The sequence below is a fragment of the Garra rufa genome, chromosome 23, assembly GCF_049309525.1.
Source record: "Garra rufa chromosome 23, GarRuf1.0, whole genome shotgun sequence".
Lineage (NCBI taxonomy): Eukaryota > Metazoa > Chordata > Actinopteri > Cypriniformes > Cyprinidae > Garra > Garra rufa.
In genome coordinates, this window is record NC_133383.1 from 34,819,965 (window position 1) to 34,839,513 (window position 19,549).

Here is a 19,549-nt window from a genome sequence, read left to right on the forward strand (position 1 = left end):
TTTGAAATATTTGTACTATTTAAAATAAATGTTTTCCCTTTGAATAATTTTAAAATGTAATTTATTCCTTTGATTTCAAAGCTGAGCTTTTATAAGCATTACTCCAGTCACATAATCCTTCAGAAATCATTCTAAAATTCTGATTCTAAAATTGCTGCTCAAAGAAACGTTATTATTATTATGTTGAAAACATGCCGAGTATAATTTTTTCAGGGTTCTTTGATGAATAGGAAGTTCATAAGAACAGCATTTATCTGAAATAGAAATCTTTTGTACCATAAATGTCTTTATCTTCACTTCTGATCCATTTAAAGCATCCCTGCTAAATAAAAGTATTAATCTCTATAATTCATTTATTGTAGACAATTTATTAAACTATACTGACACCAAGTTTTTGAATGGTATAGTGTATAACGTTACAAGCTTTTCATTTCAGATAAATGCTGATCTTTGGATGTTTGTATCTACCAAAGTGTCCTGAAAAAATGTAAAACTGTTTTAAATATTGATAATATACTAATATTAATATTAAATGTTGGTTGTACAGCAAATCGGCATATTAGAATGATTTCTGAAGGATCATGTGACACTGAAGACTGGAGTAATGATGCTGAAAATGTTAAATTTGAATAAAAAAAAAAGCACTTTCACAATATTATTTTTTTGTTGTACTTTGGATCAAACAAATGCAGGCTTCGTGAGAAGAAGAGACTTGTTTAAAAACATTAAAAATCTTACTGTTCAAAAACTTTTGACTGGTAGTGTGCAATATAACCATGTTCATTTGTGGTTACTATGTAGAAAACCATGGTTAATTTTCGTTTAATTACATTTTAATCTATTGATGTAATGTTAAGACGAAGTGGTCATTCCTTACTGAACATATTTGTCCTCAAAACGAAGAAAATGTGACGTCGCTGCAATCGGAAATGAGACAACTCGCGGATACAGTTAGAGTCATGTTTATTTACAGCAGAATCCTGACTAAGGAGAAGAAAGGGAGGGTTATGAGAGCTGAAATGTTTTCAGTACAGCTCATTTGGATCCACATTTCACTACACTTTTTAATTTATTTATTCAATTCTTTTTTTTTTTATACAGAATCCTTTTGGCTGTTAATGTTGATAGCCCAACAGAGCTTAGCGCCCTCTGCAGGCAGGGAGGACGATGGAGGAAAAAGAAAAAAAAAATCAAAAGTACAAAACGAAAATCCACAGCATTAGAGGGAGGGAGGAAGAGTGAAGAAAGAATACAAATGATGGGATAAAACAAAAACAAACAGAACAAAACGAAAAAAGCAATCTTCCATAAAAAATGAACATTTGAGTTTCAATGCAATCATCATGATCGTCATTTATATAGTTCTTATCTTTTTTTTTTCTTTTTTTTTTTTAACTTGTAATGTCTGTAAGGGTGGCAAAGGGACAGGGAAGAGGTTTGTGGGTAAAACGATGTCCGTGATGCTCAAGTCCCACTCGCCAGGCGAACGTTCATACTGAATATTCAGGCAACGCAGTGCCAATGTTTTGCGCGAGGTCCAAGCCGGCCGCCGGCGTCACAGCGGTCCGGTCTCGTCGCCCCTCCTCTCGATTTTTACGACTAGTTCTCTTGTGCGACTCTTCGTCCGCGACCCCGTGTGTGCGTCTCAGAGTTTCAAAACCTGGAAACGCAGCTTTGAAGAACGACACGCTGTACAATTGACATGCAAGGCCAGACGACTAACAGATTAAAAAACAGGTAACAACAGGTTAAAAAAAAAAAAAAAAAAAAAAAAAAAAGCAAACCTCAACAGACTGAGCCAGCAAAATGCATTATTTTCTACAACACACACTTGCACACATTCGCAATCAGACCTCAATTCCAGTTTCATCATTGCAGAGCCAATTGGGTTGAAGGAATGACTACAAACGAAAAAAGTAATGCTTGAAATACTAGTGGAAAAACTCGTCCTGTTTTAAATAACTAAGCTTAGTACAATCTTAAACATTTCCCCACCCGTTGCAACGACAGAGCTCATCTTCAGTGGTCCATCCAGAGATCCTGGAGGTAACAGCATACATTCATACATAAACGCAAATGCAAAAATAACACACCCTTGTCTTAAAAGGGCCGAGCTGAGCAAAGAGTTTTATGGAAGAGGGAAAGAAATATGCGCAAATGAAAACCGGTTGCTGTTCGAATGCATTTCGCCCTTGTTCGTACACACACACACACACACACACAAACACGCACGCGATCTCACGCACACTTGCACCTCGACATGATAACCCCTAATACATGTGTACACATATATACATAGAGCAGAACGCCCCCACAATTTATAATGCATCATTTCTGTATATGCCAAGAATAAAATCTTTCTAAATAAAATACGTTTCTGCGAAGGAAGGGTTGTTAGAAAGGGAAATTGGGATGGATGCGGGTCGCTTTTATCAGAAAGGGAAAGAGAGAACAAGGGAAGGAAGGGGAAGTAACGACGCTGTCCTCTACTGTGTGCTGGTCCCTTAAAGGGTCGTCGTCGTCATCCCGAGCTGTGGCAGAATCTACGTTCCTCGCCCACAGTTCGATAATCAAGAAGTCTGTAAATCCATAATGGCGCCAAACGGTACAAATGGAAACACACTTGGAGCTCAAAGCGGCTCCGGATTACGTCCAGATGACGTGCGATCCGGTAAAATATTGGTGGAAAGACAGGGAGAAAGGTGGTGTGATAAAGGTGGAATGGAGCAGAGAAAGAAAAGAGGTAGAGGAAAGACAAAGAGAATATGTTCGGAGCGCATGAATCCATCTGGCAGTGAAGTCCGCGTGCTGCTGTTCATCCGCTGGCTGGAGGATGACAACGGGAATGAGGGATGATGAGAAGACGAGTGCTGTTCCTCTCTTCCGACCTCTCTCTCTCTCTCTTTCTCTCTCTCTCTTTCTCCAGTGGGTGGTCGGGCAGGCGGGCGGGAGATAGGGATGGTGGAAACTTGTGCTGGTCGGAGCAGCATCATACCTCCAGAAAGCGGGAGCTGCTGGACTTGGTGTGGAAGGGCTCGGACCACATGCGCCGTAGGTCCCCCTGTGAGAGGAAAAGACACAGAGAGAATTACTACAAGTTAGGGCTGATTGAGTCGAATGTGTAGTTTACATCAGTTTGTTTGAATGAAAATCTGTTTTCTCTTTAATATCCACCGACGCTCCTCTCTGGGCTCCAGCAGTTCCGAATGGGCTCAGCCCTATACATATATATATATATTTTGCATATGTATGTGTGCAAAAAATAGTTTTGGTTTAATGGTTCCATTTTATGCACAAAAATTGTATTACACCTAAACTTATTGTGGGCTACAACAATTCTTTTTAATGCACACTTTCACACAAAATCCTGAAATAAAACTAAATAGACTTGGGCTATGAAAATCTATAAAAAACAACGTTGTTCAAGTACAAATAGAATAAAAATCTACCACCAACATTATATTAACAAAAAAGTTAAATCAGATGTTACTTAATTTATTATTTACAAGGAAGAAAAAATAAAAATGAGCTAATTAATAATATTTTATTATTAATAGGTGAGTAAAAATAAATGGACTGATGTGCATGTGATAAAAAAAAAAACAATGTCCCAGTGTCTATCATTCCTGCACATTAATTTGACCCATTAGATGAGCATTATACGACATATCAGATCTCAAAAATATGAGATACAGCTACAGATTACTACAGTAAATGTCAGTGGGTCTGTGGCTGCATGACAGGAAGTTACAGATAATTGTGACACTTCACTCAGCACACCGAGGTGTCACGTCAGAGGTTTAACAGCTAGTCTTGTACAACATGCATAGATCTGTATCAATATAGACGTCTAAAGATTTGTCGCCAACAAGCACAACCCTATATTTTGCCTCATTTTCTTTACAGGATTCAAACAACCATTGATATAAAGTCATAAACATTTCACTCACATGTTAAATTGTGCAGAAGCGCTGACGAAAACAGCACAAACCTGTGTGTCTGTGCTTACATCATCTAGGATTACATCTGTTCAGTCTATGACAGTCACACCCACACCCACACCTCACAACCGAACCATTCAACCAACAACAAAAGACCATATTTATCCTTTCATATTATAAACAACTATACCAACCAGAATACAGGCCAACACAATTTAAAACACACACCTACATGGAAAAACACACATTGTAGGATCTTCCTGTTTCAGAAGATGTTTGAATTTAATTTAGCTAATCTAAATTTGCCTTTCCCTGCTTTATTTTTAGACACACAGGATGTGCTTTAACAGATTTCATAACACATGATTTTATCTTGTTGATGGTATCACGCCCAACAAGTACTACAGCATACCTTGACACCAAAAAAAAAAAAAAAAAAAAAGCTTTGAGACATGTCTAAACTACTTAAAGTCAAGCTTATGTCATCAAGCTGCATGTAGCTACTGTAGCATTCCGACTTCTAAACGTGTAGAAATGTTCCACGATTGATCGTTTCTATGGAAAAGAGAGGCTGTTGCCATGGCGATGGCATTACACAGAACTGATCAGATTATGTTACAACACATGCAGAACAAAACATCTGCCAGAGTGAAAAGAAGCCGGCGCACAACTGACGCTTCAATAGAAGGAATGCGCAGTACCCCGCAGAGATGCACACAGGTGCGTGCGCTTGCACATAAATAATGTAGCGCAGTGTTATGGATACGGCACACACCCTGCTAAAATAACCTGATGACAACTGGATGTAGACTTTTGCATTGTTAACGACCTAGTGAGGAATTGCCGATTCCACGAAATTAAGGTGACACCGCTTTTGACGTTCCTAGATATGAGGCCCTTAGCATCCCTGTGGAAATTCAGGTGTTGGTGCAAACAGACGCACCTTTAGGTAGGCCATGGTGAGCAGAGGCAGCAGGGTGAAGGGCACCAGGTACAGGAGGGCAGGCTGGGCGGCGCGGTGAATACGAGACGCCACGGTTGCAGTCAACAGACCTGAGATGGGAAAGAAAGACAATGTTGAATCAACAGTGCCAGAATCAGCAATATTACATACAGTGCAACAAGTGTAGTCCGATTACAGAATGAGTCTTTTTAGTGTATTAAACACATTTGGTTCACAATTTACTGTTATGTTGTTCTTAAAGGGATAGTTCACCCAAAAATGTTAATAAGTCAGGCTGGGCAACAAATTTCAAGTCATCGTCTCTATCGAAACCTTTAGACACCTTTACGACAGCTGTTTGATGCATAGCGCAGGGTTCTACAGTGCGACCATTTTAGTTGCATTTGCGACTGAAAACTACTGCGTGTGACTATGAAAAAATATTTAGGAGCACCAGGTGAGACTGACCCGATCAGCATATTTGTGTTTGTGCTGAGGGGAGCTTTAAAGGTTTCTACGCGTTTTTGCAATGTTAAGTAATGTATCACAGACATACAGTGAGGTCAATAAGTATTTGATCACCCTGTGATTTTGCAAGTTCTCTTATTTAGAAATCATGGAGGGGTCTACAATTTTCAGCATAGATGCATTTCCACTGTGAGAGACAGAATCTAAAAATAAAAATCCGGAAATCACATTGTATGATTCTTTAACAATTTATTTGTGAATTACTGTGTCAAATAAGTATTTGATCACTTGTGTCAATTTTTTTTAATATTTGGTACAGAAGCCTTTGTTAACAATTTCAGAGGTCAAACGGTTCCTGTAGTTCTTCACCAGGTTTGCACACACTGCAGGAGGGATTTTGGCCCACTCCTCCATACAGATCTTGTCTAGATCTGTCAGGTTTCAGGGCTGTCGCTGAGCAACATGGAGTTCAGCTCCCTCCAAAGATTTTCTATTGGATTTAGGTCTGGAGACTGGCTAGGCTACTCCAGAACCTTGATATGCTTCTTACAGAGCCACTCCTTGGTTTTTCTGGCTGTGTGCTTTGGGTCATTGTCAATGGGTCATTGGGTCAATGTTGGAAGAGCCAGCCACAACCCATCTTTAATGCTCTGACTGAGGGAAGGAGGTTTTTGCCCAATATGTCACAATACATGGCCCTGTTCATCCTCTCCTTAAAACAGTGCAGTCGTCTTGTCCCCTGTGCAGAAAAACACCCCCAGAGCATGATGCTTCCAGCCCCATGCTTCACTGTAGGTATGGTATTATTGGGATGATACTCATCATTCTTCTTCCTCCAAACACGGCAAATGGATTTAAGACCAAAAAGTTCTTAAATCCGATTCTTCACCATTCTTAGCATCATTGATAGCCCACGAGGAGAGATCTTCCGTGGGGCCCCAGTCCGAGGGACATTAACAGTCATCATTAGCCTCTTCCATTTTCTGACAATTGCTCCAACAGTTGTTCTTTTTTCACCAAGCTGCTTGAAAATTGCCCCGTAGCCCTTTCCAGCTTTGTGAAGGTCTACAATTGTCTCTTGTGTCTTTTGACAGCTCTTTGGTTTTGCCCATGTTGCTACTTAGACTTTGGCTGATGGTGGGGTGTCTTTATGACAGCTAATGACCTCAAACACATGCTACTAATTTAGAATCATGAGCAGAGTGTAGCTGGACTATTTAAAAGCAAAATAACAGGTCATTGAGGGTCAGAAATATGGCTGATAAGGAAGAGATCAAATACTTATTTGACACAGTAATTCAAAAATAAATTGTATAAAAAAATAAAATAAAAAAATAAAAATCATACAATGTGATTTCCGGATTTTTGTTTTTAGATTCTGTCTCTCACATTGGAAATGCACCTATGCTGAAAATTGTAGACCCCTCCATGATGAAGTAAGAGAACTATGAATTCTTTCATAAACGGAGTGTAAATAAGAGATTGATTGTGCAGTGTAGAAAGCGTTGATTATAATGATTTTTAAGGGAGTTTGTAAATTAGATATTGAAAGAATCAGCTGTTCGAACGAATCGAATAACATGATTCAGTAATTAAATCAGTGACTACCGCCACCTGCTGGCAGATTTAGGTTTAATTTTTAATGTATCTTCTTATTTAAATCGTTTAATATTTCTGTATTCAAAATGTTATATTTAAAACATTATTCTCAACATAAATTTATGAATTTGATTGCACACATGCCACCTCTGAGCCTCATTAAACATGAAAATACACCTACAAGCTACATTTGTGTTTTTCTGAGCCACCTCTGTAGTACAAATTAATTGTTAATACTGATTTCATTTGATTTGTAACTTTTTCTTATTCTACTTGTTCTTATTCCGTTGTTTTAATTAGACATTTTAAAAAAGCTTAAAAATATAAAAGATAATATTAATAACGTTGCCAATAATGCATTACAAATGTAAAAACAAAATTCCCCAGTAAATCACTTTAAGGAGTCTAATATCACCTCGTAATGGAAAGGCTAATTTTTAATCAGGTTTTTTGATTATTGATTAGACTGTGCTCCTAAATTTAAGATAAAAAAAAAATTAAAAATGAAAAAATAAGCGTAGAGCCCTGTAGCATGTCTTCTGTTTGTTAAAGCATGTGTTTGTTTGCTTGTGTTAAATGCCATGCCATGCTTCTGTGGCTATTTTCATGGCGAGAAAAATGTATAACAAATTATATTAGAGGTTATTTTTTATTTATTTTTGCTAAAAACTCAAACTCTAAATCTGGCTTAACAATTGTGAACCTGCGTCAAAAACTGACACAGAAGAGAAGAAATTGTTGAATAAAGTCGTTATTTCTGTTTTCTTCTGCACACAAAAAGTATTCTCATAGCTTTATAACATTACGGTTGAACCACTAATGTCAAGTGGACTATTTTATTGATGTTTTTACTACCTTTCTGTGCCTTGAACGTGTCAGTTGCATTGCTGTCTGTGCAGGGTCAGAAACTCTTGGATATCATCAAAAATATCTTAATTTGTGTTTTGAAGATGAACTAAGGTCTTACAGGTTTGGAACGACATAAGAATGAGTAATTAATGACCATTTAATTTTTTGGAAACTAACCCTTTAAAATTGTAATTTTTTTTTTTTATTGTTTTTAGACAGACTGACAAACAAAACTTTAAATAGAAGGATTGACAGAACAATGGACAGACGGCCCTAAAGATAGACAGAAAAATATGATAGACAGATGAAACAACAGACAGCACAATAGACGGATAGAAAAGGAAGAGGTGGAACAGACAGACAGCAAGCTAGTAACAGACAAAACTATAAATAGATAGAATGATAAACAGACTGAAATAAAATGACAGAGACAAAATAGATGGGTGGAATAAAAACAATAGAATGATAGGAAGGAGAGATGGAACGACAGAATGACAGATAGAATGACAAAACTAAACAGATGGACAGAAAGGATGACAGAATTATAGACGGAACAACAGACAGGTCAATAGAAGAACAGAACGATAAATAGATGATAGAAAGAAGGACAGCTAGAATGACAATGACAGATGGATCGATGGATAGATAGAACAAGAGACAATAAAAAAGACAAATAAATGGAATGACAGACATATTGTCAATGCTAGATAGATAAATGGATTGACAGACAGAATGATAGATGGAATGAAATAGATAAATGTATATATAGCCGTTTCTATCACCCTGTTTTTACTCATTTTGAAGTAATCGCATCCGTAACGGCAAATTTTGATTCTCAAAAGTTTTTACACTCACCCAAGGTGGTTTCTGACTTTGAAAAAGGCTTCAATGTGAATAACGGAAGATGAAAACAAATATTTACTGAATAAATTCCTCCATGTGCATCAAAAGAGATGGGGTGGCATAACCTGACTAGAGGTCCAAAAACCCAAGGTATGAAAGTAAAATGAAAGTAATAGAGCAGCATGATTTTTCCTGACTGACTGAGGGGCTGCAGGCTGTGCAGACGCAAATGCAGTTTAGGTTTGTGTCCAGTCTGGTCGAAAACAGACTAAATGCTATCAGGCTGGGTTAGACTTAGGTCGTTTTTTTTTTGGTAAATTCATTTATGCACATCAGGTTCAGGTAAGAAGAAATTTGGGTAGGGTACGGATTTTAGGACCAGAGAAGACCTCCAAGACTGACTAACCAGTGGACTGATCTTGTTGCACAGCGTCTGAAATGTTATGGTCATTCTTAAATGCCAGAGGAAAGTCTGTTTTTTTAAAGTATTTCTGTATAAACGCCTTCCAGAACTGTCTTGCACGACTGCGTTCCCAAACAGCAGGCATCTGCTTTCGAAAGCAATGACCATTTCGTCTGCTAGCTCCAAGGCGCAAGTAATTTATTATATATGAAAATCATAATTTTCAATGGCTTTTAGTGATATTTATTACCAGTTTATCAGGAAGTGACAATTTTGTTCTCTTTAACTCACTGGATGGAAGCAGTGCTTATTCGCAAATGTTTTATATGATATTTCAATTTAGCGGATAAGTTAAAGTCACAACTTTAAATTTAAACCCAGCTAATGATAGATAGACAGAGAGACAGACAAGACTGAATGATAGATAAAGATACAAAAATAAACACTGCTGTAACACTTCACAATCCAATCCACCATCTTAAAGGATAAGTTCACTTATAGAACAAAAATATATAGATTATTTATTCACCCCTTTGTCATCCGAGATGTTTGTCCTCCTTTCTTCAGTCATAAAGGAAGGATGTTTCTTGAGGAAAACATTTCAGGAAATATCTTCACATAGCGGACTTCAACGGTACCTGTGAGTTTGAACTTCCAAAATGCAGTTTAAATGCAGCTTCAAAGGGCTCAAATGATCCTAGCCGAGGAAAAAGGGTATTGTCCAGTGAAACGATCGATCATTTTTGAAACAAATTGACAACTTATATACTTTTTAACCTCAAATGCTCATCTTGTCTCGTCTTTGCGATGCACATGTGTGTAATCTGGGTAATAATACAGTTAGGGTATGTTGAAAAACTCCCATCTTGTTTTCTTCTTCAACTTCAAAATTGTCTTACATCTTGATTTTATTTGCGTGTCCACTTTGTAAACACTAGGTACTTCTGCAGCGATGTAGGACGATTATGAAGTTGGGGAAGAAAACAAGATGGGAGTTTTTCAACATACCCTAACTGTTTTGAACCTGGAAAAAAACTGTTCACGCAGACATACACAAGACAAGCGTTTGAGGTAAAAAAAACAAAAACAAAAAAACAAACAAAGACGGATCGTTTTGCTAGATAAGACTCTTCTTCCTCGGCTGGGATCGTTTAGAGCCCTTCAAAGTAGGAATGACCGAAACGAAAATTATTTGCCGAAGTCGAACAAAATTAAACACTGGGCCGAAGGCCAATTACCGAACACAATTTTTCATGTTTTTCCCCCATGTATTTCGCTAATTTTTTTCTCTATTACATAAATTAAACAGCCAAAATGTGCTTTTTACAGTTTTGTCTTGCTTTTCAAAAGAATCAAAAATCAATTACCAAACAACAATTTAAAAATATTTCCTTAACACTAAACATTTTTAACATTCTAACAGACATTGTAGCCTACTAACAAAGCTCAATTTAACTTAAAATTAGTAAGTTAGTAAAATAATATTCTGTGGCCATTTTAAAGACCCCCTTCTTAAATCAGGTATGTGTTTTTAATGTACAAATAAATACAGCCTTGCTGAGCAAAGGAGAATGTTATAATAAATGTAGTAATAGACAGGGGTGCACATACGTTTTTTTTTTAGCTTGGTTCTCATAAGAGTACCTGGAGATTTGGATTGGTCCTCACACTAGACAGAGTGACCCATTAAATAACAGTGATAATAATATCACTGGACTCAATTTATTTTTTACATTTTTTTAAATAAAATGAACAAAATAATAAAGTGCGGTAGTATGTTTTAATGTTTTAAAACAATTGTTTTATAGTAAACTTAAACATAAAACGATAATATTTACTTTTTTTAGGTGAATTATCATCATTTTCAAACCCAAATTAGCAAGCTTTTATTTTGGCGGGTTGCCGGCAAGTACGTAATGCAAAAGGTGTGTGCAGTTGTGGACGCGGACTGCCTTCAGTATACAAGCTCCTGATTAAAGGGCATTCAGTGAATGACGCGTCACGTTTATGCAATTAACAGGCAGCGAATAGCCTATAATTATGCTTTTAGTTTGAATAGAAATTCTTACGCAGTATTACAGTTTGTCGATCTAAAATGATAAATTCATTGTTCGGTATAACTTATTCTGCCTTTTCGCTTATTCGGCCGAAAACCAAAAGAGCTTTTTTTGCTATTTTCGGCTTAATAATTTTGGTTGCCGAACATTCGGTGCATTCTTACTTTAAAGCTGCATTTTGGAAGTTCAAACTTGGGGGCACCATTGAAGTCCATTATATGGAGAGAAATCCTGAAATGTTTTCCCTCAAGAAACAATTTCTTTTCGAATGAGGAAAGAAAGATATGAACATCTTGGATGACAAGGGGGTGAGTACATTATCTGTAAATCTTTGTACTGAAAGTGAACTACTCCTTTAATACAAGGCTGTGTTCAGATGATACGGTTACAATACGCACCAACAAAGTAACCAATGAGGGTGCAGTGGAAGTAGGAAACCCGCTGCATGCGGCCGGACATGTTGACAGACCCGGGCACTTCTCCGTTGGCCTGTTTCTTATAATTGTCGTATCGGAGCACGAAGCACAGCAGCAGGCCCGGCATGACGATATCGCCGATGCCCAGCATGGAGAAGTGGCTGCCGGTGGAGCTCGGGAACACCAGCTTTCCGGGCAGGGAGAGGCGGGGGACGTCCCGCCCCATGCCAGGGCCCAGATGTAGCTTGCGTGAGAGCACGTCAAGGGGGTTGTCGGCTGGCTGCGTGGCCACCTTCACCATCACGTTGCTGTTGAAGATGTAGGCGGAGAAGAAGACCTACAGAAGAGAAAGGGAGATGAGTCAGAGGGACAGACCAGCTTGCCCTGCTGTTTTAAGACACTGAGAGAGAGCGGTGTCAGGCTTGCGTAAGCGTGTTTGGACTGATTTGAGACGCTGACGAAAAAGGTCTCGACGGTCAGCACTGGGGTGGGTTTCAGAGTTGCAATTAAAAATTATTTGGTGTGATGTAGTGGTTAAAATCTGGAATGGCAACCAAAGGGTCACAGGGTTTGCATTCAAACAGCATTTAACCCCAGGTGCATCTATAGAAAGCATCTGTAAATGACTCTCGAGCAAAAAAGGAAACAGCCTTTACAAGATTCTTTGAATATTTAAGGAACAATTTCATGAGCTGCAATTACATGTTTTATGGCACGAGCTGGGTGGAGTGGCATAGCAGTGTATGATGGTGACGACAGATATGTGTCAGTCTTAAATGGGCATGATTGCTTTAATTATTCACACATAAGAGTAACAAAAAAAAAAAAAGGAAAGAATGAAGATAAAAAAAGTTTTCTAAACAAGTCAAGGCGAGCAACAACTTATTACTAAGCAAAGCTTTTAATTTCTGGAAAGCATGTAGGGCTGTGCGATTAATCCTAATCGAATTGAAATAAATTGCAATATGGCTAGAAGAAAATATAGAAATTAAGAACTATTAGGAATCTAATATTGTAGTTAGAATGCAAAATTATAATTTTTTTAAAACAAATTTTAGTTTACAGTCAAATATTACAGTAAACCATACTTTCATTTTTTATTTAGCAGTTTGTATTTAACAATAAAATAATAATATTTATAATTTTAATAATAATTATTATCATTTATTAGCAATCTTTTTTCAGAAAGACAAACAAATAAACAAAATAATAGAAAAAAAAAATCACAAGAATCTAACATCATTATTACTAAATGGTTTATATTAATATCTACATTGAATTAAACATAATAGTTTTAATAATAATAGTACTCTAGATATAAGGTTTGTATCAAAAAAAAAAAAAAAAAATCATAATTAGACCCCTCCCTAAATAAAATGTTCCATAAACTTTTTTTCAGAGATAAACCAAATAAATAAATAAATACTATAAGAATTTAACATCATTATTAGTGAATGGTTTATATTAATATCATAATACTACACTATATATATATATATATAAGGTTGTAAAGGTTTGTATCGGAAATAAAAAAAATAAGAAAATCATTAAAAATCATAATCAGACCCCAGCCACCAAAAAAAAAAAAAGTTACTTAATATTTTTTCAGAAAGACAAACAAAATAATCGAATGCTTTAGTAAAATAATAATAATAATAATAATAATTATTGTTATTTTTTTTATTATTATTATCAAGATAAAAGGTTTTATATAAGAGGGAAAAAATATTTTTCTCAGAAAGACAAACTAATCAAATGCTTTATTAAAAAAAATAAAATTAATAATATTATTATTCGAGATATACGTTTTTGTATTTAGAGTCACTATCTATTTCAGAAAATTACTTTCAGTTTTTACTCAAGTTACCTGCGCCAGGTTTACAAAATTATAAAAAAAGGAAAAAAATAAATCTCTGTAGCTTGTGAGATATTTACTGGATTACCCAATAATACACAGAAAAATGTTTTTAACCCAGTGACAATTTAAATAGAAATTACTGACACAGAAGAGAAGAAATTGCTAAATAAAGTCGTTATTTTTACTTTCTTTGCACACAAAGGGTCTCCTCATAGCTTTATAAAATTACAGTTGAACCACTGATGTCTCATGGACTATTTTAACAATGTCCTTACTACCTTTCTTGGCCTTGAACGTTACAGTTGCGTTGCTGTCTATGCAGAGTCAGAAAGCTCTTGGATTTAATCAAAAATATCTTAATCGGTCTTCTAAAGATGAAAAAAAGGTCTTACGAGTTTGGAACGACACAAGGGTGAGTAATTAATGACAGAATTTTCATTTTTAGATCAACAATCCCTTTAAATCCCTCATGGTGTGCTATGAAGACTTTACGCCCATCCCTAGGAACCAGTATGACTTGCTGCATTAATTGCTTACCCAGAACACATCATAGATGAGGAGGCCTGACAGCAGCAGGCAGGACACCTTGAGACTAGGCAGTCGCACAAATGCGATCATAGCCACGCAGAGACCCATGGCAAGAGCTGCATGAGACAAAAACACACGAGTGAGAAGAAAATACCACCACAACATGAGGTATGAGGTAAACCTGTTTACATTCTCTTCCTACACACAAACACAGAGTAAAAACACGCTGACGCACCGTCCATGAGCAGCCAGTGGCCCGTCAGCACCCAGATGAGAACCAGCATGACAGAGAGGGAAAACGACAGCAGCTCCGCCAACGTGAAGCGGCCACAGCAGCCGAATGAGATCCTGGAGACAAGAGAGACACGATGAATAAACTAGCTAGCGGTTGTCACTCGGCCGAGGCATCAGGCTCTCTTTTTCACTCCCCAGCATCTGATCTCTAACACTGTTGTCCATTAATACACAAGAGGATTGTTCCACTCAAAGCAAACAGAACAGATTCTAGATTACATTGTGAGATTGAGTGAAGCCGCAAGGCAAATCCCTGCAAACAAACAGGTTCATTGTCTGTGTCAAAAAGATGACCTTAAAAGCCAATTATGTAAGATTTTGTGCATTCTGTCAGCCAAAGATCATCTTTGAAGTGTTAATAACTTGGGTTGAGCCATAAAGCTAAATAAATACATTTTTATATACACTGGGGTTTATAGAGCTCTATGATTTCCACGATGCAGATGGAATCGCAGAAACCAGTCATTAAAATGTAATCTGCTGTATAACGCAGAATGTCACAGAACTTGCCTTCAAATTTTAGAGAAATAAATCAAAAGTAGGTCAGTACACTTAAATCAAAATGCAATATAGACTAGTGTCTGTGAATATTAAGCCACATACTATTAAAACTATGAATCCTGGATGTTTTGCGTGTCTCTGTGTGAATGAATGGCACATGCACGCAATTTTGTTTACTACACACACATACTAAAGCGTGCGTGACGCTTGCAGTGATTTCAGCCTTTGCCACCTCAATAAGTACATGAACATCTCTAGAACTGCTCTGAGAGTCACTTCATGAGCATTTTATTGTTTCTTTGGAGAAAAACTATCATCATATGCATAACAGAAACTTAAAGGCCTTCAAAGCAACCCGTCAAAATAAAACCATTAGTTTTAACTTGAAGGCACTGTCACAGAAATGTATTACTTAATATAGGTCCTAATGATAGTTATTACATTATTATTAAAATATTATTTTTTAAAGAAATATTTAACAGAAAAATGTAAATACTAGGGATGCACGATATGAATTTTTTTTACCGATACCGATAGCCGATAATTAAGTCCTTCTTGTGGCCGATGCCGATACCGATGCCCAATACGTTCATATTTTTATATGATAATTTAGTGCACCCAGGAGAATACAAAATCTAAGATAAACTAATGAAATGTATATTATATATCTGGGTCTAATAATCATGGCAAACATCAGTCCTGACTCTTCAAAAATGTGTTTTATTTTTTGTGTAAGGCACCACAATTCTAAATAAATAAAATGCTTTGACATTTGTCAACCTGGAAAAAACGAAAAGTGCATCATGGAGTAACGTCAGATGTCCAAATGTCCGTTAAAGCTTACGTGTAGTCCATTCTTATTGATCATATTATGAATGTTTGCATCACATTCACACAAAACATCAGAATCGAGATAAAAACATCTCAACTTTTCAGAATGCTGCAAGCCGAACGCAGGTAATGTGACATGAACCAACCAATCAGCTTGAAAGCACTGCCAAGGTGAAGAAACAGCTTATCATAGCTGTACAGGAATAAACATTTTTAAATAAATTTAATAACAGAGCTACTGCAAGCGATTTTTAATGCTGAAAATCAATTTATCCTTTGCTGAAACTTCCGCGTCTTTATGGAGAGCGCAGGTCATGGTTGCTTAGCAACGGCAGAGCAGGCTACAGAGCGGTTTGGAAAGAAAGAGAAAGCGGCGCGCCTAGCGTTTTCCACGCGTTTTAGACGCGACATGTGAACGGCCCCTAAAACGGATTCACCGCGATGACGACCTCTGAAGTGAGATATAAGATTTGTTGTGTTAGTCAATGTTCATGTTTACATCAGCTGTGGATCTGCGTGTGTTTGAAACCTCTATACCGCACGTCAATGGCGCGGCTCCAGCATGGATTCCGGAGCAGTTTGCAGACTCTTTAGTTAAAGTTGAGACGACCTGCGGCTCACTGAAGCATCCCAGAAGCGGCTCTCCATAATACATGCTAAAGTTAGGTGAATCCCCAACCCTCTAACGAATTTCTGTGGGCAGGATACCGCGTTGTGACTAGGGTTGGGAATCGAAAATCGATTCCGATTCTGGAATCGGATACTTAAGATAAAGAATCGGATACTTGTTATAAAATAAAAATTTCGATTCCTCTTATCGATTCCTAGGTGCATTTTTTCATGTAGCGATCTGCCAGGACCTTCCGCGCGTGCAACCTGCCAGGACCTTACGCGGTAATGTAAACATCCCTCCCATGGATCGCGGTAAGCGTTTAAAAGTGTGTCTACGCTTTGTAAAAAGCGAAGACAAATCTACCGCTGCACGCAAACTTCATCTTAGAGATCTTCAAGGGACGGATTTTAGTCCTGTGCCCGCCCGCTCCAGAAGGAATATATGTTATTTCGTTCCGCAAAAGCCCACATAAAAGTAACTTCTACCCCCGCGGGAAGACAGGTATCTACTTCATCTCTTGGCTGCATGAAACAAACCCTCCCGGTAATGTAAAGGCAAAGATGACCAGAGTAATAGTAACGAATTTGATTGAAGTCGCGCGAGCCTAATGTATTCATTCTTGTAAATCGGAGTCGTACATTAGGCACGCATAAGTCCGCTGGTGATTCACAAACTATTCATGCTTTCGGGACTCAGATCCATAGTATTTTTGCGTGAAATTTCGAAATATTCGCATAGTTTTCAAAATAAATGTCCTGTGAGTTTTTTTATAATGAATGCTTACCCATAGAGGTGGATCTTGTAAGGGTCAGTGGTGTTTATGCACATATGAGCACCAGCATAAACAGATTTACTATGTATTTACTGTATTTTTAATTTATATGTTTATTTTATAATAAATACAAACAGTAGATATTCAGTCACTTAAGAAAGAGTACTCTGAGGTTGTGAAGAATTTCTGAATTAAATAATTTAGGTGCTTTAAATCTGTATATGTATATTCAAAAATAAACACCTTTAGAGGAAATGTCAGGCATAGGGGGGCCTTGCAAAATTGACCCAAGAAGAAGGGAGCCCTGATATAAAAAAGGTTGAGAACCCCTGTAATAAAATAATATGTTGCAAGCTAGCACTGAAAATAAACATGTTTGATATATTAATGTTTGGCTTTTTTTTTTTTTTTTTAACTAAACTGGAATCGAAACTGGGAATCGAAAAGAATCGGAATCGATAAGTGGAATCGGAATCCCCAACCCTAGTTGTGACATCATTGCATGCGGAAAACAAACGCTGTAGTCCAAATGAGCCGTTCGTTGTAGTTCTTGAAAGGGGACTTTTTAAAAACTAAATATCTCCCTTTGGAGTGGACTTTGAGATTTGTAACTTCGTAGATGTTTTTTATGCCCAAACGTACACACCACACACTGGCTAAAGTTCAAAAAGTGAAAAAGCATAATAGCACCCCTTTAAGTAAAGAAAACTTAATTTGGAAAAAAATAAAACATTTCATAGGTTAATATTGCGCTAGGTCACTATTCAAACTAAAAAAGAAATATTTGTGCCATTGACTGTGTCCACTTCTTACCAACCTAGCAAATTTAAAATAGTGATCAAAAAAGGAGACATTTATTGGTCCATAAATGTCCATCTGTTGACACTTATTACTGGAACAGTATCACAATATTGATATTTCTAATTGTGCTTTTTATTTTAGTATTATTCTTATTATTATTGCTTTAACAAAATAAAAAAAGAACATTGTCATAAGTTAGTGGAGGATGGGAAAAAGAATCCACAAAATTATAAAAATAAAATAAACAAATTATTAAAAGAGTTTATGCATTAACATCAATAATAATAGCATTTTATATTTAGATTCCCTTTATTTAATTTAAAATTTTTATTTTAAATGCAATTCAAAAATGTAAATTATTTTTTTTTCATTGGATCAACTCTTTATCATTAGACATAATATACACACACTGCTGAAAGACACAATTAACTTTTCCTGAGTGAATGACACATGATTTATATCTGAATAATTTGAATCCCTATGACATATGGTTTGTTGACATATGAACTGAGGCAAAGTACAGTTAACCACAAACCGCTCTGACAAGTTAAGTAATTAGTAAACATTTCATACTTGTTCTGTGGGGAGCAGGGCCTGGTCAGATACTGGCACATCGGCAGCAGGAGGAATGCGAACGCGATGGTTGCTAGAACTGTGAATACAGGACAAAACAAACACAAAGAATTACGTAAACATTACTCAAGCATATCACAGCACAGTGACACGGTGCAGTGAATGAACCAGGTCAGTGTGTGAGAAAGGAGCAGTGGAAGGTCACCGGTGTGTTTGCTCGTAGCACGTACCTGCAGTGCATATGGTGAACACCACCTGAACCGAGTCGAAGAAGAAAAACATGACGAGCAGAGACACGGAGGCTCCGATGGGCAAGAACAGCGCCTGTGTGGAGTCTATGGTCTGAATACCTGTACAAACATATGAGATCATTCAGGTTCTGTTCTCAAAAAGCATACCTATAAAGGACTTCACTTTCCATCTAGTGTGATTAATGAAGCAGAAGTAAGTACAGGGCTCTACAGTGCAACCTAAAACTATTGCGTATGACTATGAAAAAATATTTAGGAGCATTATATTTAGGAGAGCTTCAAAGGTTTCTATGTGTTTTTGCAACATTGAGTAGTGTATTACGGACATATTTCATGAATCCTTTCATAAAGTGTAGAGAGAGTGTAAATAAGCAATTCATTGTACAGTGTAGAAAGCTTCGTTGAATAATGGAACATTGTGAAATTGCGATGAACTAAGATGAGTGACTGCTTTTAGTGAATTTGTAAATAAGATATTGATTTAATACAACCGTTAAATAAACAAGAAGTTATTATTAAGTTACTTACATTGTCTAACTATAACACTATTGCCCGATTTTGCTCTATTTCATCACCAAAAATAGTCTGAAACAAGTCACAACTGAGCCGCTGCGCATCTGCATTCAAACACAGGTGGTGTTTCGCTTATGAATGTACATTTTTACACAAATCTAGTGCGTCAATAATTCAATTTCCCATTCATAAAGACAGTCACTTGCTTATTCCAGGATGAATCAGCCGTTCGAACGAATCAAATTTATGATATGATTTAGTAATTAAATAGTGAATTGCCGCCACCAACTGGCAGTTTTAGTTGCATTTTTAAAGTGTATTTTCAGTTATTTAAATCATTTAATAATTCTGTATTCAAAATGTTATCTTTAAAACATTAATCTCAACATGAATTCATGAATTTGATTGCACTCATGCCACCTCTGAGCTTCATTAAACATGACAATACACCTACAAGCCACTTTTGTGTTGTTCTATGCCACCTCTGTAGTACAA

At 36.8% G+C, this 19,549-nt stretch overlaps 1 protein-coding gene across 1 annotated transcript in view; it reads right to left on the reverse strand.

Annotated features, from left to right (window-relative positions):
* Nucleotides 1-946: 946 nt before the first annotated feature.
* sppl3 (signal peptide peptidase 3) overlaps nt 947-19,549 on the reverse strand; it is a 49,196-nt gene continuing 30,593 nt past the window's right edge. Inside the window, exons 4-10 of the mRNA XM_073829580.1 lie at nt 18,521-18,640; nt 18,291-18,369; nt 14,141-14,253; nt 13,915-14,021; nt 11,502-11,856; nt 4,885-4,994; nt 947-3,061 (exon numbers count right to left, since the gene is read on the reverse strand). Coding sequence (XP_073685681.1) covers nt 2,990-3,061; nt 4,885-4,994; nt 11,502-11,856; nt 13,915-14,021; nt 14,141-14,253; nt 18,291-18,369; nt 18,521-18,640 — 956 coding nt within the window. The 3' untranslated portion in view covers nt 947-2,989. The remainder of the gene's footprint in view (nt 3,062-4,884; nt 4,995-11,501; nt 11,857-13,914; nt 14,022-14,140; nt 14,254-18,290; nt 18,370-18,520; nt 18,641-19,549) is intronic.